This window comes from Acomys minous (genome assembly GCF_964271855.1).
Source record: "Acomys minous genome assembly, chromosome: 10".
NCBI lineage: Eukaryota > Metazoa > Chordata > Mammalia > Rodentia > Muridae > Acomys > Acomys minous.
Window position 1 is genome coordinate 121,068,673 of NC_140491.1, and position 21,502 is coordinate 121,090,174.

Below are 21,502 nucleotides of genomic sequence, written 5' to 3' on the forward strand. Positions count from 1 at the left end.
CCTTATTCCCCTCCCCTATGACTGTTCCCGAGGGGGATTACCTCCCCCTCTATATGTTCATAGGGCATCAAGTCTCTTCTTGGTAACCTGCTGTCCTTCCTCTGATTGTCACCAGGTCTCCCCCTCTTCTCTGTTCATTGTTTTTATTTAATATTTAATTCTATACCCAAGGTGTAGCCTGAGGATTTATGATCACAGCTTATATTTTACAAATATTTCTGGAGGCTGGAGCAATAGTGTGCTAGCCATACTTGGCATGATTCTTATGTTTATATTCCTAGAGTTTTTGAGGTGGAGACAAGCCAGAAAATTTTCTGCAACTTGCTTGTCAGCTAGCCTGGCCAAAATTGTGAGTTTTAGGATACACAAAGACAGTCACTCTACAACCTAAGTTCATGGAGTCTTGAATTACAACCTTTAATGTAAACCCTTGGCATGTACACACACACACACATGCACACACACACACACACACACACACACATACACACTTTCACTTGCACCTAGATAGCCACCATGAACACGACATGAATGAAAGCACATACATATACACATACATACATGCATGCATACATACATACATACATACGTATACATACACACATACATTTCTCTTGGATTTTATATTGTCTTCCTTCTTTCTAACTGTAATTCTCACCAAAACAAAATTATATTTATCCTTTTCTGTTATCGCCACTCTGATTATTAAGAGAATACCTAGTCACATAATATGTATTCAACAAATATCTTTAATAAATATAAGTAAAATTCAAATTTATAATATTAAGTGTTTATAAATAAACATGAAGAACAAGGTAGAGAATATGGGTATATAAAGCTCTTTAGGAATCAAAATCCTAATTTGAATGATTCCACATGTTCTTTTGGGGAAAATCTCAGTTTAATAGAGTACTATTCTGATACAGAAGTCATCACAATATCACTGTTCTTATCTTCTTCTGTCATTCTGTAGAGAAACAAGTATATGCTATCAGAATCAGGTCTGTAATCTCTACTTATAACTATATAGATAACAGTTCTGACTATTCATACTGAAATTATGAATGATCTGTTAGTTTTGGAAAATATTTTCTCTTGTATGTTTCTAAGATTTTGAATTAATAAAAATACCAATACAAATTAGTTAATTCATCAATCATACTACTTACCACCAGAAGCATATTCCTTAACCCCAGTACTCTCAACTTCTGAAACAAATTTTGATATAAAGCTTGCAAAATAAACAAAAGCAAAATAAAATATTACCATATATCACAAGACTAAGCTATACTTCTCCTTGGCATATTCCTAAAGAACTTGACATCTTACTCCATACACACTTGCTATTCACAATATCTAGAGACAGAAACAATTTAAATATTCTTCAACAGATGAATAAATAATAAAAATGTGGTACATACACATGTTGGAATACTTTTTTATTTAAAAAAGAAGTTTTCTTCTTGGGGTAGGTTCTGAAGTTTCAAAAGCCTGCTCTGCCATGTTCTTGAATTTTCAAATTGCTCAATGTAAAGTAATAGGACATACAGATTATTATTCTCTGTAAGATGAAACATGAGCTGCATGCAATGGCTGAGCCAGCTACATGAAAGGATGATGCACTATCATGAGTTTGAGGCAGCTAGCCTGATAATTGTGAGATTATGTTAGAACAAACAAATAATAAAAAATGAGAAAGAGAGAGAGAGAGAGAGAGAGAGAGAAAAGAAGAAGAAGAAGAAGAAGAAGAAGAAGAAGAAGAAAGAGGAAGAGGAGGATGAAGAGGACGAGGAGAAGGAGGAGGACAAGGAGGAGGGTGAGGAGGAGGAAGAGGAATAGGAGAGAAGGAGGAAAGAGAAGCAAAATCCATAAAATGAGACATGGTCCATCAATTTCTAAAGACTCTAATGTGGATAAATTGTAAATTAGGCGGATAACAGAAGTAAAAAATGATTAAAATTTTAAGTCTTCTTAGTTATAATATACTTGGTAATCAAAATAAACTACTCTGTGAATGTATCCTTTTACTCACCAGATGTAAATTGTCTCAGAGACTTACTGCTGAGTAAATTCACACTTTTCTAGCTCTTTCTGGCTGGATTGTTTAACTCAGCTGTTCTGGATCAAACTCCTCTGAAAACTGACTAGTCTGGCTTCTGCCAGTTTCTGACTGAATTACTCTGCTTGGCCTCAAACTAACTGGAAATTAGTTCTAATCGTGCTCCTTCTTACTCTTGATTTCAACTGTCCCATGACAGGCATTAAACCGCATGAGCTCAAGAAGGAACTCAGCTCCACAGCAAGGCACTGACTGCACTAACGAACTTACTGCCTCAACACAGCAAGGCACTGATTGCACTGGACTCCACTGACTGAACAGAACTGAATGACCCTCTCTCGCTGCACTGCTTTTAAATAGATTTTCTCCTAAGAGTTGGACATTTCCTATCTTGGACTCATTTTTTCAGGTCTTTCTCCAATTCATCACTTTGTCTGCCCCTTAATTAGACATCATTGTTTGGGATTAAATGTGTGTACTAAAGGATTCCAGCCAGAATGATAAAAGTGTACTAAGAGTATGTCTGAATTCACCTGAATCGCACTGACCTAAAAGGTTTTTGGATGTATTCAGAACAGCCATGTTGTTGGACTAAAATTCCTCTACATGAATCTAAGCCTAATGTTTCTGTGTAAAGTGGAAAAAATATAATTATATAATAAAGTTATTGTGTGGCAAATATAGGTGTGGCTTAAAAATAAAATATGAACAATGTATATTTTCTTTCAATTGTGAATTTAGACCAGATAGGGAATGATCTTTAAGTAGAGATCATCATGCATTATTAATTAAATTTGCAAAATAAGTAAGTTGGCAATTATAAATTCTCCCGAGAGTGGAAGTGACAAATTCTCATAGGATTATTAAGAGTTCATGTACTTCAAACTCTCAAGTGTTTTTCCAATCACCTTTTCCTATTACTCTTCTAAGAATTAGGATGAGAGGAAGTCATCTTAAGCCTACCTGAAAGCTGCTTTTAGTAAAGAAGAACCTGTCTAGGTGAGTAGTTACATGAGAAGTTCTGTGGGACCAAGTCGAGATCAAGGCTTAATGGAGAGATACCTGAGTCTGTGTTGCTAAGATGTGTTCTTTCCGGAATACAAGGCTTAAGCTCTCTATGTCTCATTTTTCTCTCGACAAAATAGGAACAGTAAATCATGGATACTGATATAGCCATATGCATACATAGATTAAATAAATACATGCATATATATGTGACCTGCTGTTATATATATTAACATATATATAAATGTGTGTGTGTGTGTGTGTGTGTGTGTGTGTGTGTGTGTGTGTGTGTGTGTTCTGCTGTTTGAGATGGGTTAATGAAAACACCATAATAATTAGGGGAAGATGCACGTTCCTGAAATGAACCAAACTAAGAATGCCTTTCTCCCCAAGGGACATGATAATCTTGATGAAATAGAGAAAATAATTGCAGCCCCATTGTTCCAAAATCCAAAATTTCTTTTTACAGCAGTTATTTGTGTTTTGATGTATGAAGAAGCCCAGGTGAATTCTCTCAAATGGGTAGTTAGCATTCAATTTCCGAGTTTTAGTGTTCATTTTATCTTCAGTATAAAAATCATCGGGAAGTATTAGAAGGGAATGGGGGGGGGCTGTGAATAACTGAAATTTTACAGAAGAAATTGTTGATAGGTAAAGAAGAAAAAATAGGTTTAAAGGGAAAAATAACAAATAGCAACAAGCTTTGTACGTACATTTGTTTCTTTGTTCCAGAAAATCCCACATGCAACTCATGTTAGAAATCTAATTATTTGTGACAAAAACTCTTTATCTCTTAACTACCTGATGAAAAATTAACTAGTAAGTCTGCTGTATATTTATGCATATATTAAATATTTTATCAACAATCATGTAGTTAAATAAAAACATAAGCATATATGTATACTGAATAAAATAGAAGAAGATGAATGATATTCAGGTGCAATATTCTGTTATGTTACTTGGTGTTTCTTAGTAAGTTATGTATATATATGGCCTCAGGCAACACAGTCATGAGTCCATGTCTTCAGTTTTCACAGTAGGTAGTGATAGTACAACTTCCTTTGAAAAAAAAATTGGCACTAGTTAAGCAGCTTATATTACAACTGCTTACTTGATATCTATTTTGTGTTAATAGGTGAATTTGTTTCCCTGGATTCTCAAAGTAGCTGATCTGGTCAATTATCTTCATCTTACAGAAACTAGTTTATTCTTTTATATTTTATGAAATATGTTTGCTCTTCATCTCAAAATAAGGCTACAGTTGAAGACTGATGAGTGATATTGAATAGGCTCCTCACATTCTCTAAGTCTTATTTCAACTACGAGGATAAGAATAATTTAAGACAGTCAACATGATGATACATGAATCTTGCCCTTGATAAATTCTAATACAAATGTTGTCTGTGATAGATGAAGCTTCAACACAGTTAAGATTTGCATTAATCATATATCATAAAATGATGCCCTAAACAGTGATCTAAAGGTGTGCAAGATCTGCAACCAACCTGTCCTTGTTTACTCTGCCCAAGCTAATCCCAACCCCGACATAGTCACTGAATTTAACTCATCTTATTCCACAGTAATTTTCCATTAGGATATTTCTGTCTGAAGCCTTATTTTAGGAATTCATTTAGCTCACTCTTTACTCTCAATACTAGTTATAAATTCAATTTTAGTGAAGTTCTCTGAGTACTCTATTGAACGTGATTGTTTACTTAAGACTCTACATTTGGCTAATCTTACCATATCATTTTCAGGGTAAGTACTATAAACAGATATGTTATATATAATGTTATTTTTAAATTTTCTATTTCCTGTCTCCATGAAGAAAGGAAATAGCCTGATTTGTATTTTTGATTACTATATATTCACTTACTAGAGATAATTAATGTATAAATCATCTCATAAGTTAACTACTAAACAAATATTAACATTGTGTTACATCTACCTAACTCTTAGTATCTGCATGTGTACACAGAAACTCTCTCTGTCTCAATCTTTCTTTCTCTCTGTCTCTCTGTCTGTCTCTTTCTCTGTCTCTTTGTCTCTGTTTGTCTCTGTCTGTCTGTCTGTCTGTCTGTCTGTCTCTCTCTCTCTCTCTCTCTCTCTCTCTCTCTCTCTCTCTCTCTCTCTCTCTCTCATACACACACATACAAAAACACACACACAAGCATTCATACCATGTACAAAATAATATAATTTCTTCAAGAAATTCATTTCATACTGATTGATAAGTATGCATAGAATAGCTGAGGCTGAATAGGAATTAATTTGAGATATTAAAAACAGTTCTTTAATGGTATATTTTGTTTGTACTTGGCTTCAAATAATAATCCCTATAAGATGCTGAGGTCAATTCTAATTTCTTTTTATAAAATATATGACATAGTGTGTTTCTCTCTTCTGCATACCATGTAACAAATAATTCATATGACTAAAATGTTTTCTTCTTATCTGAAAACTACAAAATTTTCTCATGAAGTTTGCTATTAAGATCTTATTTTCCTGGCTAACCCAGCAGTTCTGAGCTCCACCATAGTATTCCTGAAAGAAAACAGAATGAATGTGACTGAATTCATCCTCATGGGACTGACACAGAATCCCCAGCTTCAGAGAATTCTACTTCTGGTGTTACTCATCACCTACATTGTCACTGTCACAGGAAACCTGCTCATTGTTGGGACCATAGTCTGTAGCCAGACTTTGAACTCCCCAATGTACTTCTTCCTGGCTTTTTTATCGCTGATAGATGCATGCTATTCCTCTTGCACAATTCCTAAGATGCTGGCAGATTTGCTATCAGGGACAAAAACTATCTCATTCAATGGCTGCATGATGCAACTTTTTGTTGAACATTTCTTAGGAGCTTCAGAGATTGTCCTCCTTGTTATCATGGCCTATGACCGCTATGTGGCCATCTGTAAACCTCTGCACTATGTCACCAGGATGAACCACCGTACATGCTGTTTCCTAGTAGGAATGTGTTGGATAGTTGGTTTTCTTCATTCCTTTGGGCAGATACTTGTTACTCTCTGGATCCCTTTCTGTGGCCCCAATGTCTTGGATCACTTCTTTTGTGACATCTACCCTTTGCTAAAACTTGCCTGCACTGACACTTTCCTCCTTGGTCTCCTGGTTGCTGCCAATGGTGGTGTCATCCCTGTCATCACCTTCACAATGCTGCTGATGTCCTACGTGGTCATTCTGTTCTCCTTGAGGACACATAGCTCTGCAGGGAGGAAAAAGGCCCTCTCTACCTGTGGCTCCCACATCACAGTGGTTGTATTGTTTTTTGTGCCTTGTATTTTTATGTATATGCGACCAGTGACAACTTTTTCCATGGATAAAGCAATAGCAGTGTTTTATATTATTGTCACACCCATGTTAAATCCTTTTATCTACACAGTAAGGAATGCAGAGGTTAAAAATGCCATTAGGATGCTATTTAAAAAATGCAATTTTGAATAAAAATGGCACACTATATTTTCTTCCTCCTATGTTCTTTGCAAATTTGTATTTCATCAGAATAGTCACTTTATATATGAGTGATAAATTTCATGACCTTCACAGGATGCCAGTATGAGATACATACATACATATATATATGTGTGTGTGTGTTTGTGTGTGCGTGTATTTTTCTATATACATTGATAACTAAGTCCCACTTATAAATTAATCACACTATGAAATAAACAATAGTAATAAATTAAGTATATGACATTGTAATACAATTTTGTCATTTGAAGACATTATTATGTAAAATAAGGGTTACTTGAAAAAAATTGATCATATGATACCTATGATGAATCTTATAACTTAAATGTGTAATGGAAGTGTTCGTTTCTTTAAAAACACACTTAGGTTATAAATATGTTTGTGTTTTAATCCTGGGTCTGAGATATAGGGCTGATTTAGTTTGTCCACAACAGCAGACTACTTGCCTCATGTGGACTCTGAGAGGGGCTGTTTGCCAGTTGCAGTTACTTTAATTCTGAAGATTCTGGAGAGAGAAGAAGTGCCAGAGTTCAGAAAGAGACAGGTGGCTCAAGAAAGAAGAATGTTGATGCTCCGCCCTGCTGCTTCTGTTTGCTGTTGATGCAGTTTGATGAGAAGAAGTTAGAGTTATCCTGAAATGACGATTGACTTGCCCCAAGGAGCCCAATGACCCTAACATGCAGGAAGTAGCTAAAAAGAGCTCACCTTTCCCCACGACATTATTTTTCTTTCCTACCTAATATAAGAAAGGATTGTGATAGAGCAGGGAGAAAGGCATGTAAGAAACCAAAATCAATTAAAAAGGGCATAAATAAATACCTATTAAATGTTGAGGGCAAGTGGAGATTATAACAGAGATAAGTTGTGTCAACATATTATTTGTGTCCTAGAAGTAACCCAGTGGGATGGTGTGAGGTTTTACAGACATCTTGGTGACTTTTACAACCCTGCAGAAAGATGATACATGGGAGTCAAGGAGGCGGTTTGGTTCAGAGAAACTTAGCAGCTGGTGTTGGTTCAAAGTTGGGAATCTGACTTCAAGTAGTTTATTTTAGCCATGTTTAAGCACAATACAACTTGGTGGAAATTTATTCTGATAGTAACTAACTCACTCCCATGTTCACAACAAAGCAAACATAAGTCTCTTTGAGGAACAAAGTAAGCTAAATACAGGTCAGACATGACTACACCAAAACTCTTTGTAAAGTCTATAACGATAGGAATTACAGATTGCCTAAGAAAAACAAATTTACAGTGAAGATCAAGGGGAGGATTCAGTGCTAGAATAGTGTATAGCCAAATAGACAGAGGAACGTTCCTAATGCTAGTAAACACATATGTTCCCAGCCTTCTGAGCAGATAATAGGTATATTATTCCTTCCCTTAAATGAAAAACTCTGTGTGATTAATATTCTATGTCACCTTAGTCCTCATTTTTGAGCACAAAGACCTAAATGCCTCCTACATGTTTTCTTACAGTACAAAGAATGGCATAAAAATGTAAAGTTAATGAATTTTTATTTATGTAATTTCATATTTATTTTTCAGCAAGTTTGATCATGGACAAATTCAGATTAGTGTATATTAAATTCTTCCTTAGACCTCCCAACTGTCTCTTAATAGTTCACTTAAGAGGAAGAAACCAATATGAATGTTTTGTTTTATTGATAAATGCAAGTGACTTCACAAAATTAAATACCTGGCCAAAGTTAATAGGAATTGGTGACCAATTTCATTTTGCTATATCTAAATATAATTCTCTTTCTTTTTAAAATGTATTTATTTATTAATTCATTCATATTACATCTCAGTTGTTATCCCATCCCTTCTATCCTCTCATTCCTCCTATCCTCCCATTCCTCCCACTTTCACTCTATTTTCCTCCCCTATGACTGTGACTGAGGGGGACCCCCGCCCCCTGTACATTATCATATGGTATAAAATCTCTTCTTGGTAGCCTGCTATCCTTCCTCTGTGTGCCACCAGGCCTCCCCATCAAGGGGACATGGCTAGATCTGGGTAGGGGTTCAATGTTTAATGCACGTATTGTCCTTGGTTGGTGCCATAGTAAGTCTTTCAAACATTTCAAGAACAAAAAAAAATTGAGAGCTTTGGGTTAAAACATCATTTGTAGTTTGGAAACTTACTATCTTTTAATGTCAGTCTAATATGATTCCTCTGCATGAATAAGCAGTTAGTATTCAACGCTTTGAATGAACAACTCTCTTTAGTATCTAAAACAGTATGGAATACAATTTTTAAAAAAAGGATACTTAAAAGAATTCTTTTTTTAGAAGTTTTTCATCATAATTTATTCAGATTACATCCCAATTGTTATCACCTCACTTGTCTCTTCCCATCCCCCACCCTTCCACCCTATTCCCTTCCCCTAGACCTCTGACAGAAGGGGACATGCCCCCACTACCACATGACCACAGCCTATCAGGTCTGCCTGATGGTGGGGTGGAGTTGGGTGGGTGGATTTGCTCATGCAACCATTCAGATTCTCTTCATGTATCAAATACCTTTCTGTGGCCCCAATATTATAGACCATTTTATGTGTGATTTGTTTCCACTACTGAAACTCGCCTGCATGGACACCTAGTTCTAGGTCTCTTAGTCATTCTCAACAGTGGAGTGATGTGTACGGCCATTTTCCTTATTCTAACTGCTTCCTACGTGATCATCCTCTGCTCCCTAAAGAACTGTAGCTCTGAAGGAAGGCTCAAAGCCCTGTCCACGTGTACTTCCCACTTCACAGTGGTTGTGCTGTTCTTCGTGCCCTGTATTTTCTTGTATGTCAGACCTGTCGTCACTTATCCAGTAGACAAGATAATGGTTGTGTCCTGTACTATTATTGAACCAATGTTAAATCCTTTGATCTACATTTTAAGGAATGCAGAGGTGAAAAATGCCCTAAGGAGGCTTCTGATAAAACAAGAGACACTGGGTGGTCACTAGCTTACTTTGGAAAATAATACTGCTCACAAAGCCAGCAGATATATTTCTTCTATATTAACTCTACTCCATTAGAAGTCTAAATCCAATGGGCATCTTTCAAGCTTAAGAACCATATAAAGATATCAGTGTACCCCCTATTCAAGTTAGTGTCTTGTTCTCAGCACATCAAACCATCAAATTTATGCTACAGCCTACACGCTTTCATTCTCAAGTCTCTAGGCACACAAACTAAACCAAAATAAAAAATATATTTTTAACAGTGTGAACCTTGAAAAGTTTGGCAGTATTTGGCATTATTATCCTTAATAGCTAACTGTGGGAATGTAACATTCTAAATATATTTTATATTCTAAGAGAATCGAACTTTTGCTAGACCTCATAGCCAGAGTTAATAATATACCTTGAAGTACTTGTGACTTAAGACTGCCATCATATTGTGTATTCAGTTTGTTTGTTTGGCCTGATTTTAACAGAAAAGTTTAACAGTCAACTTGTCTTGGATTTCCCATGTGATCATCTTTTGCAACCTAAGCTAATGCATAACTACAATGTTAACTTGCATACACTTCCATGCCTTTGACTCTGACAATGTACATGTTTCATTTGATGAAAATAGCAAATACAGAAATGAAAAGTGGAAAACGACATCCTAAAATTTTCTTTAAATGTTGAAAACAACTATTTATAGACTTTGGTTAATAATGCTGTCATCTGGATCAGGTGGAATCAATTTTAGCCATTCACTTAATCACTTGTAAAACTTCTTTAAGATTTCTGTAAATTATCTCATTCTTTCCCTCATGTGATGCATTATGTGCTGTACAATAAAAACACAGTGAAGCAATTTTTTTTTCAGGAAAGACATCCAGATACATTCACAGCCACATACAGAGAGATGCCCATAATTCATACACAGACAGGACAGACACATGGATCAATCAAATACACACCAGAACTTAGAGGCACACAGTCACAGACAAACACAAAGTAATGACACAGGCCCACCCACCTAGAAGCACAAAGCAACTTTCAGGCAGGCACAGATTCATACTTGTAAAACAGACAGAGAAGAGAAGACACATGAAGCATAAAACAGAAATTTTAAATCTTGACTCGTGCTGTTTAAATTACTCCAGGGGAAGTGCTTGTACTTCTTTCCTTCATTTAACATCAATGTATTATTGGTAACTCAATATTAATCACTAAGGCATATAATGTACACGTCTGACAAAATAGACTTCAAGCTAAAACTAATCAGAAGAGATAGAGAGGACACATCATACTTATCAAAGAAACAGTTAAACAAGAAGACATTGGTATCCTAAACATACTTGCCCCAATTCCACTGCATCCCATCTCATTAAAATTGTTGTATTTAAATATGAAGGTTAACAACAATCTAGTAATAGTAGGTTATTTCAATGTCCTACTTTCTACAACAATCTGGTGACCTAGACAAATAATAAACAGAGAAACATAAGAATTAACAGACATAACACATCAAATAGGCTTAATAGATATCTATAGAATATTTTAACACAACCAAAGAAAGCATATTCTACTTATTAACATCTATGAGATGGAAATTTTTCTATTTTAGAAGAAATCCTGGGACATAAAACAAATCTTTGCAAATTCAAAAACAAAGAAATCATTCTTTATATCCTATCTTGCCAAATTAAATAAAACTTAGAATCAATAGCAAAATAATCACTAATAAATATACAAACTCAAGGAAATTAAATAACTCATTACTGAATGATGAATGAGTCCAAGAAGAAATCAATCAATCAATCAATCAATCTTATTTGTGAAAATAATAAAATTTAACACACACACACAAATACCTCTGGGACACATTGAAAGCAGTCCTAAGAGGAAAATATATAACTATAAGTGAAGGATTAATTACCTAAAAGAACTTCAGGAAATAGACTGAATAATCTTTAATGGAAGTTTTGGTTTCTTTGTAAACTCATTTATGCTATTTAAATATGTTTTTGTTTTAATTCTAAGTACGTAATCTTAGTTTGGGCTTTGGTATGTCCATAGCGGATAATTCCCTCCTGTGGGGCACAGCCTTTGCCAGTTACTAATGGCCTGCCTTATGCAGCATGGAGAGGGGCATGGTCTCAGCTCCTGAGGAAGAGGAGTAGGTGGTCCTGGAGAGAGGAAGTGTGGCTTGTGGTGTGTAGCAATTTGAAGAGAACAGATATGGACAGTGTGGTAGACTGGAGATGGAGAGGCGCATTTCAACTCAACTGTTTATCGAGTTTGCTGTTGACTCAGATTGATATTGTCCTAATAAGAGCCTATTGACCCTAAACATTCAGAAGAAGTAAAAGGACTTTTGACCTCTCTCTGCAATAACCTTCTTTCTCATATCCAGTGTTATGAGGTTGCTAGAAGTGAAGTAGAGGCTTCAATAAACAAAATAAAATAAATTTAAAAATGAGCATCTGATATCCAAGATGGCAGCACCTAACACACACCTTGTTTGATTGTCAGGATAGCAGTGACTATGCAGAAACCTAAAGACTGATGTGAGAACCACAAAACACCAGTACCAGTGACCCATGGGTGAGAAGGGTCCAAATTGTGTGGAGCATGGTTGGGTCAGGCTTCCAGCCACTTGGCAAAACTACAGAAAAGTCACGGGCCCCTCATAGAAATGGATGTGCAGCCTCCTAAGTCTAGTGCCACACATCTACCTGCCAGGCAGCTTCTGAAATCCCAAGAAACAGAGTGAGCATTGACACACAAAAACAGCAGCATCTGTGAGTTCTATCACCAATCAGGCACAACAGTTGGGAACACAAGTGGATCTGACCTCAGGCCACCCAGCAATTAAGTTCCAGGGTCCAATCAGGCACTGAGCACATACAACCAGAGAAACCATAATGGGAGGAGGTCAGCATAAGAACACAAGCAACAATCCCCAGGACCATTTAATACCACCATAAACCAGCAGTCCAGCCACCACAATAAGCCCTGGTGATACTATCACATCTGACCTACAAGAGAAGGATTTCAAATTTTAGGCTACGAAAATGATAGAAGCCTTAAAGGAGAAAAATAAATCCCTCAAACAAGAATAAGAACACACAAAAAAGAAATGACATATTGAAAAAATTACTTAAAGAATCTATAATCAAACAAGAAAAGGAAATGAATGAAACTTTTAAAGACCTGAAAATGGAGATAGAAGCAAGAAGAAAACATAATCTGAAATCATCCAGGAAATGGAAAACCTAGAGAAGAGGCCAGGATCTACAGACACAAACATTACCAACAGATTTCAAGAGATGGAAGAGGCCGGGTGTGGTGGCGCACGCCTTTAATCCCAACACTTGGGAGGCAGAGGCAGGTGGATTGCTGTGGGTTCAAGGCCATCCTGGCCTACAAAAGTGAGTCCAGGACAGCCTAGGATACATAGAGAAACCCTGTCTCGAAAAATCAAAAACCAAAAACCAAAAACCAAAAAGAGAGAGAGAGAGAGAGAGAGAGAGAGATGGAAGAAAGAATAACAGGGATAGAAGATATGACTAAAGAAATGGATACAGCACTCAAAGAAAATGCTAAATCTATAAAAAGCTCCTGACACAGAATATCCAAGAAATCTTGGACACTATGAAAAAGCCAAACCTAAGAAGCATAGGGATAGAAGAAAAAGTAGACTCGCAACTGCAAAGCCTAGAAAATATTTTCAATGAAAGCATGGAAGAAAACTTTCCCAACCTAAAGAAAGAATTCATCTTCTTCTCAGCACCTCACAGAACTTTCTTCAAATTTGACCATATTCTTAGTCACAAAGCAAACCTCAACAGATACAAAAAGATTGAAATAATCCCTTGCATCTTATCAGACCACCATGGACTAAAACTGGAACTCACTAACAACAAAAACAACAGAAATCCTAGAAACTCAATGGAAACTGAACAACTCCCTACTTAATGACACTGGGTGTGGAATGAAATAAAAAATAAATTTAAAACTTCCCAGAAATCAATAAAACTGAAATTGCAACATACCCAAAATTATGGCACACATTGAAAGCAGTGCTAAGAAGAAAGTTCATACCACTAAGTGCCTTTATAAAAGAAATTGGTGAGATCCCATACTAGCAACTAAATAACACACCTGAAAGCTCTAGAAGAAAAAGAAGCAGACTCAACAAAGAGAAGAAGATGGCTGGATATCATCAAATTCAGGGCTGAAATTAATACATTAGAAACAAAGAGAACAATGCAAAGAATCAGCAAAACCAAGAGCTGGTTCTTTGAAAAAATCAACAAGATAAACAAACCCTTAGCCAAACTAACTAAAAGTCAAATGGAGAGTATTAAAATCAACAAAAATCAGAAATGAAAACAGAAACATAACAACAGACATTGATGAAATCCAAAGAATAATTAGGTCATACTTCAAAAGCCAAATGCCACAAAAATTGAAAACCTAAATGAAATGGACAATTTCTTGATATTCACCAAGTACCAAAGTTGAATCAAGAATAGGTAAGCAAATTAAATAGTAATATATCTCCTAAGAAAATTGAGGCAGTCATCAAAGTCTCCCTACCAGAAACAGCCCAGAGCCTCATGGAGTCAGCACAGAATTCTACCAGACCTTCAAAGAATACTTAATACCAATTAACTTTAAACTACTCCAAAAAAAATAGAAACATAAGGAACGTTATGAAATTCATTCTATGAGGCCACAGTCACCTTGATATCTAAACAACAGAAAGACTCTTCAAAGAAAGAGAATTTCAAGCCAATTTCTCTTATGAACATTGACGCAAAAATACTCAATTAGGCACTGGTCACAAACCAAATCCAAGAATACATCAAAAATATCCTCAACTATAACCAAGCAGACTTCATCCCAGTCATGCAGGCATGGCTCAATATATGGAAATACATCAATATAATATATCATATAAGCAAACTTAAAGAAAAAGCACATTATCATTTCCTTATATGCTGAAAGAGCATTTGACAAATGGTCTAACTGGAAGGGTACATGTAGAAGAATGCATATAGGCCCATATTTATCACTGTGCATGAAACTAAAGTCCAAGTCGATTAAAGACTTCAACTTTAAAAAAAACAACACTCTAAATTTGTTAGAAAAAAAAGTGAGGAAGAGCCTTGAACTCATTGCCACAGGAGACAACTTCCTGAACAGAACACAAGAAGCTCAGGCTCTAAGATCAATAATAAATAAATGGCACCTCATGAAATTGAAAAGTTTTTGTAAGGCAAAGGAAAGTCAATAGAACAAAAGTACAGCCTACAGATTGGGAGAAGACCTTTACCAACCCTACATCTTAGCAATGGCTAAAATCCAAAATATACAAACAACTCAAGAATTAAAAATTACCAAGCTAAATATCCCAATTAAAACTGGGATACAGAGCTAAAGAGAGAATTCTCAACAGAGGAATATCGGATGGCTGAGAAACACTTAAAGAAATGCTCTGTAACTCAGTAAGTACCTAATAAATATTATTGCATGACTATAAGCATAACCGTATATGTAGGTATTAAATGCTTACTAATAAATATGAACCATACATGAAATAATCATTCATTGAAGAGGATATTCAAAGTGATAGATGAGACTATATTTCCTTTGTTTCATTAAACATGCTAGAGTCTGTTTTATAAAAAAAATAAAATTAAGGGAACTATCCTTGTTGTATGGTAGAGCATCTTTTGGGTACATGTCCAGGAGTGGTACAGCTGGGTCTTGAGGTAGAACTATTCCCAGTTTCCTGAGAAAGTGCCAGATTGATTTTCAAAGTGATTATACAAGGGTGTATTCCCACCAGCAATGGAGGAGCTTTCCCCTTTCTCCACATCCTCCCCAGCATGTGCTGTCACTTGAGGTTTTTTTTTTACCTTTGCCAAGTGTAAGATGGACTTTCAGTCCTTTTGATTTGCATTTATCTGATGACTAATGACCTTTAGCACTCCTTTAAGTGCTTCTCAGCCATTTGTTACTCCTCTGTTGAGAATTCTCTGTTTAGAACTGTGCCCCATTTTTCAACTGAGTTATTTTGTTTGTTGGTGTTTAACTTTTTGAGTTCTTTATGTGTTTTGGATATTAGCCCTTTGCCAGCTGTAGGATTGGTGAAGATGTTTTTCCAATCTGTAGACTGCCATTTCATTCTACTGACAGTTCCCTTTGCCTTAGAGAAGCTTTTCTATTTCATGAGATCCCATTTATTAATCATTCATCTTAAGACCTGTGATGTTGGTCTTCTTTTCAGAATGTTGTCTTCTGTTCCAATGATTTGCTCAACTATATTCATAGCAGCTTTATTTGTAATTGACAGAATCTGGAAGTAATCTAGATGTTCCTCAACCAAAAATGGATAAAAAAAAAACTGAGGTATATTTATAAAATCGAATACTCAGCTATTAAAAACAAGGAAATCATGAAATTTGCATAAATGAATGGAACTAGAAAAAGATCATACTAAGTGAGATAACCCAGACCCAGAAAGACATATATGGTATATACTCACTTATAAGAGGATTTTATCTATATAGTACAGTATAAACATACTATAATACATAGATCTGAAGAAGATAAGCAACAAGGAAGATCCAAGGGAGGATGTTTAAATGTCATTCAAAATGGGAAATTGAATAGATAGAGATAATGCTTAAGGAGAAGAAACAAAGTAGGAGAGGGGCACAAAGAGAAATAAGGGTGGAGTTCCAATCTTGAGAGAGTAGAGGCAGGAGGACATAAGGCATACAGAAAAAAGAGACGTCTCTGTGATAACCTGGAGGCCTAAGTCAGGATATGAGGGGAGTCTAGCTTAGACTCCTAGTAACAGGTGCCTTGGAGACTGAAAGCACATTGTCTAAGTAGACAAGACCCATAGTGAAGGGAAAAGAACACCAATGCACCAAAAAAAAGTCTATTCAAAACTAAGCCTGCTTACAGAACATTTAGGGATAAAGATAGAGCAAAGATTAAATGAATATCCAGCCAAGGCCTGGCCTAAGTCAATAACCATGCCATGGAAAAGAGCAAACCCTTGACACTATTTAGACACTTCTCTATGCTTGCAGACAGGAGCCTAACAGAAGTTAGCCTAACAGAAGTGAGAGTTTCCACCCAGCAGCAGTTCAAAACAGATGCTGAGATTCACATCTAATCTTTGGGCAAACCATACAGTGTCTAGTGAAAAAGTGGGGAGGAAGGATAAAATAAACTAAAGCTCCACAAGAGCTCCACATGAAAACCAACAGAGCCAACTAACCAGGGCCCAGAGTTGCTTGTGGAGTCTGAACCACCAACCAAGGACCTTGCATGGACTTGACCTAGGTTTTCTATTTAGTTGTAGATGATGGGCAGCTCAGCTTCATGTGGGTCCACTAGTAAAGTGAGCTGTCTCTGGCATAGAATCCTTCACCTATTTTTCAATCACGTCTCCCTGGTGGGACTGCATTGCAGGCCATAGGGAAAGAAGACAAGCTCAGTCTTGATGTAACATGATGAGCTAGGGTGGGTGGGTAGGACAGAGTCCCTTTTCTGAGGTATAGGGGAGGGAGGGTGGGGAAGGGCAGGTGGGACAGGGAAGAGAGGACAGAGGATGCAACAAACACAATGTAAAGTGAATAAATTAATTAATAATAACAAAAATAAATAAAAATATTAGAGAATTGTTTCTCAAAAATTAACTATTCATTCAATAGATTAGAGAGTATGCTGCAAGAACATAATATTAAAATCCAGGTAGACTAAGGCTCAGACCATAATACCTATAACAGTCTTTCCTCAGGACACTTCATATTCATCAAAGGTAAAGTCAACCAAAATGACATCACAATTCTGAACATCTATGCTCCTAATACAAGGGTACCCACATTTGTAAAAAATCTGTTCATGAAGCTTAAACCACACATCGATCCCCACACAATAACAGTGGGAAACTTCAACAACGCACTCTCAATGAAGGATAGGTCATTTAAACAGAAAGTAAGCTGAGAAATAACATCATTAACCAATGCCATGAATCAAATGGATCTAACAGATATCTATAGAACCTTTCACACAAACAAGAAGGAATATACCTTCTTCTCTGCACCCCATGGAACCTTCTCCAAAATTGATCACATCGTAGGTCACAAAGCAAGACTCAACAGATACAAGAAGATTGAAATAATACCCTGTATCCTACCAGATCACCATGGTCTTAGGCTGCAATTCAACAACAGAAATAACAAAAAGCCTACACATACATGGAAACTAAACAACTCTCTGCTAAATGACACCTGGGTCAGGGAAGAAATAAAGAAAGAAATTAAAGACGTCTTGAAATTCAATGAAAATGAAGGAACAACATACCCAAATTTGTGGGATACATTGAAAGCAGTGCTAAGAGGAAAATTCATGGCACTAAGTGCCTTTAAAAAGAAATTGGAAACATTGCACGTAAGAAACTTAATGAAACAGCTGGAAGCCGTAGGAAAAAAAGAAGCAGAAACCCCCAAGAGGAGTAGACATCTGGAAATAATCAATCTCAGGGCTGAAATTAATAAATTAGAACTAAGAAAACAGTCCAAAGAATCAGCAAAACCAAGAGCTGGTTCTTTGAGAAAATCAACAAGATAGACAAACCATTAGCCAAACTAACTAAACGGCAGAGAGATAGTATCCAAATCAACAAAATCAGAAATGAAAAGGGAGACATAACAACAGACACTGAAGAAATACAAAGAATCATAAGATCCTACATCGAAGGCATATATGCCACAAAATTTGAAAATCTAAGGGAAGTGGATGATTTTCTTGATCAATTTCACTTGCCAAAATTAAGTGAAGAACAGATAAACACGCTAAATAGGCCCATTTCCCCTACAGAAATAGAAGCAATCATTGATAGTCTCCCAGAAAAAAAAAAAAGCCCATGGCCAGATGTTTCAGTGCAGAATTCTACCATACCCTCAAAGGTGTGCTAATACCGATACTCTTCAAGCTACTCCAAAAGATAGAAATGGATGGTATCAAGTCTCTCCTTGGTGACCTATTATCCTTCCTCTGAGTGCCACCAGGCCTCTCCATGCAAGGGACTTGGTCAAATATGGGGCACCAGAGTTTGTGTGAAAGTTAGATCTCCTTCTACACTTAACGGTGGAGAATGTCCTGTCCATCGGCTAGTCTGGGTAGAGGTTCGAAGTTTACTGCCTATATTTTCCTTGGCTGTTGCCATAGTTTGCGGAGGACCCCAGGGCCCAGACCCATCTGTAGTTTGATACCCTATGAACATATACAGGGGGAGGAGGTCCCCCTCAGTCACAAACATAGGGGTGGGGAGTAGCGGGGGGGAAGCGGGAGGAAGGGAGGAATGGGAGGATACAAGGGATGGGCTAACAACTGAGTTGTAATATGAATAAATTGATAAAAAATTTAAAAAAATAAAAAATAATTTTAAAAAAATAGATGGGATATTACCAAACTCATTCTATGAGGGCATAGTCACATTGATACCTAAACCTCACAAAGACCCAACAAAGAAAGAGAATTTCGGACCAGTTTCTCTTATGAACATAGATGCAAAAATACTCAATAAAATACTTGCAAAATGAATACAAGAACACATCAAAGGTATCATTCACCATGACCAGGTAGGCTTCATTCCAGGCATGCAGGGATGGTTTAATATACAGAAATCCATCAATGTAATCCACCATATAAACAAACTGAAAATAAAAAACCACATGATCATCTCTTTATGCAGAGAAAGCATTTCATAAAATCCAACATCCATTCATGTTTAAAGTTTTAGAGAGATCGGGGATACAAGGCACTTTCCTCAACATAATAAAGGCTATATACAGCAAGCCAATAGCCAAAATCAAATTAAATGGTGAGATACTCAAGAAAATTACTCTAAATTCGGGAATAAGGCAAGGCTGGCCAGTCTCTCCATATCTCTTCAATATAGTACTCGAAGTTCTAGCCAGAGCAATAAGACAACAAAAGGAGATCAAGGGTATTCAAATGGGAAAGGAGGAAGTCAAATTATCCCTATTTGCAGATGATATGATAGTCTACATAAGTGACCCTCAAAATTCCACCAGAGAACTCCTACAGCTGATAAGCACCTTCAGCAAATTGGCTGGATACAAAATTAACTCAAAAAAGTCTGTAGCCTTCCTATACACAAATGACAAGCTTGCAGAGGAAGAAATTAGGAAAACTACACCCTTCACATTAGCCACAAGCAATATAAAGTACTTAGGAGTTACTCTAACTAAGCAAGTGAAGGACTTGTTTGAAAAAAATTTCAAAACTCTAAAGAAAGAGATTGAAGATGACATGAGAAGATGGAATGATCTTCCTTGCTCATGGATCGGGAGAATTAACATAATAAAAATGGCCATCCTACCAAAAGCAATCTACAGATTCAATGCAATCCCTATCAAAATACCTACACAATTTTTTAAAGATATTGAAAGTTCAATTCTGAACTTCATATGGAAAAACAAAAAACCCAGAATAGCTAAAGCAATCTTGTACAATAAAAGATCCTCCAGAAGAATCTCCATACCTGATCTCAAGCTGTACTATAAAGCAACAGTATTTAAAACAGCATGGTACTGGCACAGAAACAGGCTGGTTGATCAGTGGAATCGAATCAAAGACCCAGATATGAATCTACACACATATGGTCACTTGATATTTGACAAAGAAACCAAATCCATTCAATGGAAAAGGGATAGCATCTTCAACAAGTGGTGCTGGTCTAACTGGATGTCTATGTGTAAAAAATATGCACCTGGATCCATATTTGTCACCTTGCAAAAAAACTCAAATCCAAGTAGATCAAAGACCTCAACATAAAACCAGAGACACTAAGTCACTTAGAAGAAAAAGTGGGGAAGAGCCTGGAACACATTGGCACAGGAGACAACTTCCTGAGCAGAACACCAACAGCCCAGGCCTTAATGTCAACAAATAATAAATGGGACCTCATGAGGTTGAGAAGCTTCTGTAAGGCAGGAGACACTGACAAGAGAACAAAGTGACAGCCTACAGACTTGGAAAAATATCTTCACCAACCCTACATCTGACAAAGGTCTAATATCCAAAATATATAAAGAACTCAAGAAATTAAAGGATGCCTTGTAAATGAAATGCAAATGTAAATGAAAGCTCTGATAGATTCTACTGTGATCAGCTGGCTTTTGCAGTTCTAGATGAACAAAGCAACAGCCTACAGACTGGGAAAAGATCTTCACCAACCCTACATCTGACAAAGGTCTAATATCCAAAATATATAAAGAACTCAAGAAATTAAACACCACCAAACCAAATAATCCAGTTGAGAAATGGGGCTAGGAACTAAACAGAGAATTCTCAACTGAGGAATATCAAATGGCTGAGAAACACTTAAAGAAATGTTCAACCTCCTTAATCATCAGGGAAATGCAAATCAAAACAACTCTGAGATTCCAGCTTACACCCATCAGAATGGCTAAGATCAAAAATTCAAGCGACACTACATGCTGGCGAGGATGTGGGGAGAGAGGAACACTCCTTCATTGCTGGTGGGAATGCAAACTAGTATAGCCACTTTGGAAATCTATCTGGTGCTATCTCAGAAAACTGGGAATAGGGCTTCCACAAGACCCAGCCATTCCACTCCTTGAAATATACCCAGAAGATGCTCCAGCACACAACAAGAAAATTTGCTCAACCATGTTCATAGCAGCCTTATTCATAATAGCCAGATATGGAAACAGCCTAAGTGTCCCTCAGTAAAAGAATGGATAAAGAAACTGTGGTACATTTACACTATGGAATACTATTCAGCTATTAAAAACAAGGAATTCCCGAAATGGGTGGACAAATGGATTGAGCTAGAAATGATCATAATGAGTGAGTTAACCCAGAAGCAGAAAGAGTCAAATGGTATACACTCACTTATATCTGCATATTAGCCCAAGGGGCATGTCC

The 21,502-nt window shown here is 36.6% G+C and overlaps 1 protein-coding gene across 1 annotated transcript in view; it reads left to right on the forward strand.

The window, feature by feature from the left end:
- Window positions 1–5,623: 5,623 nt before the first annotated feature.
- The window catches only part of LOC311606484 (olfactory receptor 4C3D-like), a gene marked incomplete at both ends in the record, with an annotated part of 29,290 nt that continues 13,411 nt past the window's right edge, over window positions 5,624–21,502 (forward strand). The window contains one exon of the mRNA XM_084797759.1: window positions 5,624–6,469. Within this exon, the coding sequence (XP_084653885.1) occupies window positions 5,624–6,469 (846 nt within the window). The remainder of the gene's footprint in view (window positions 6,470–21,502) is intronic.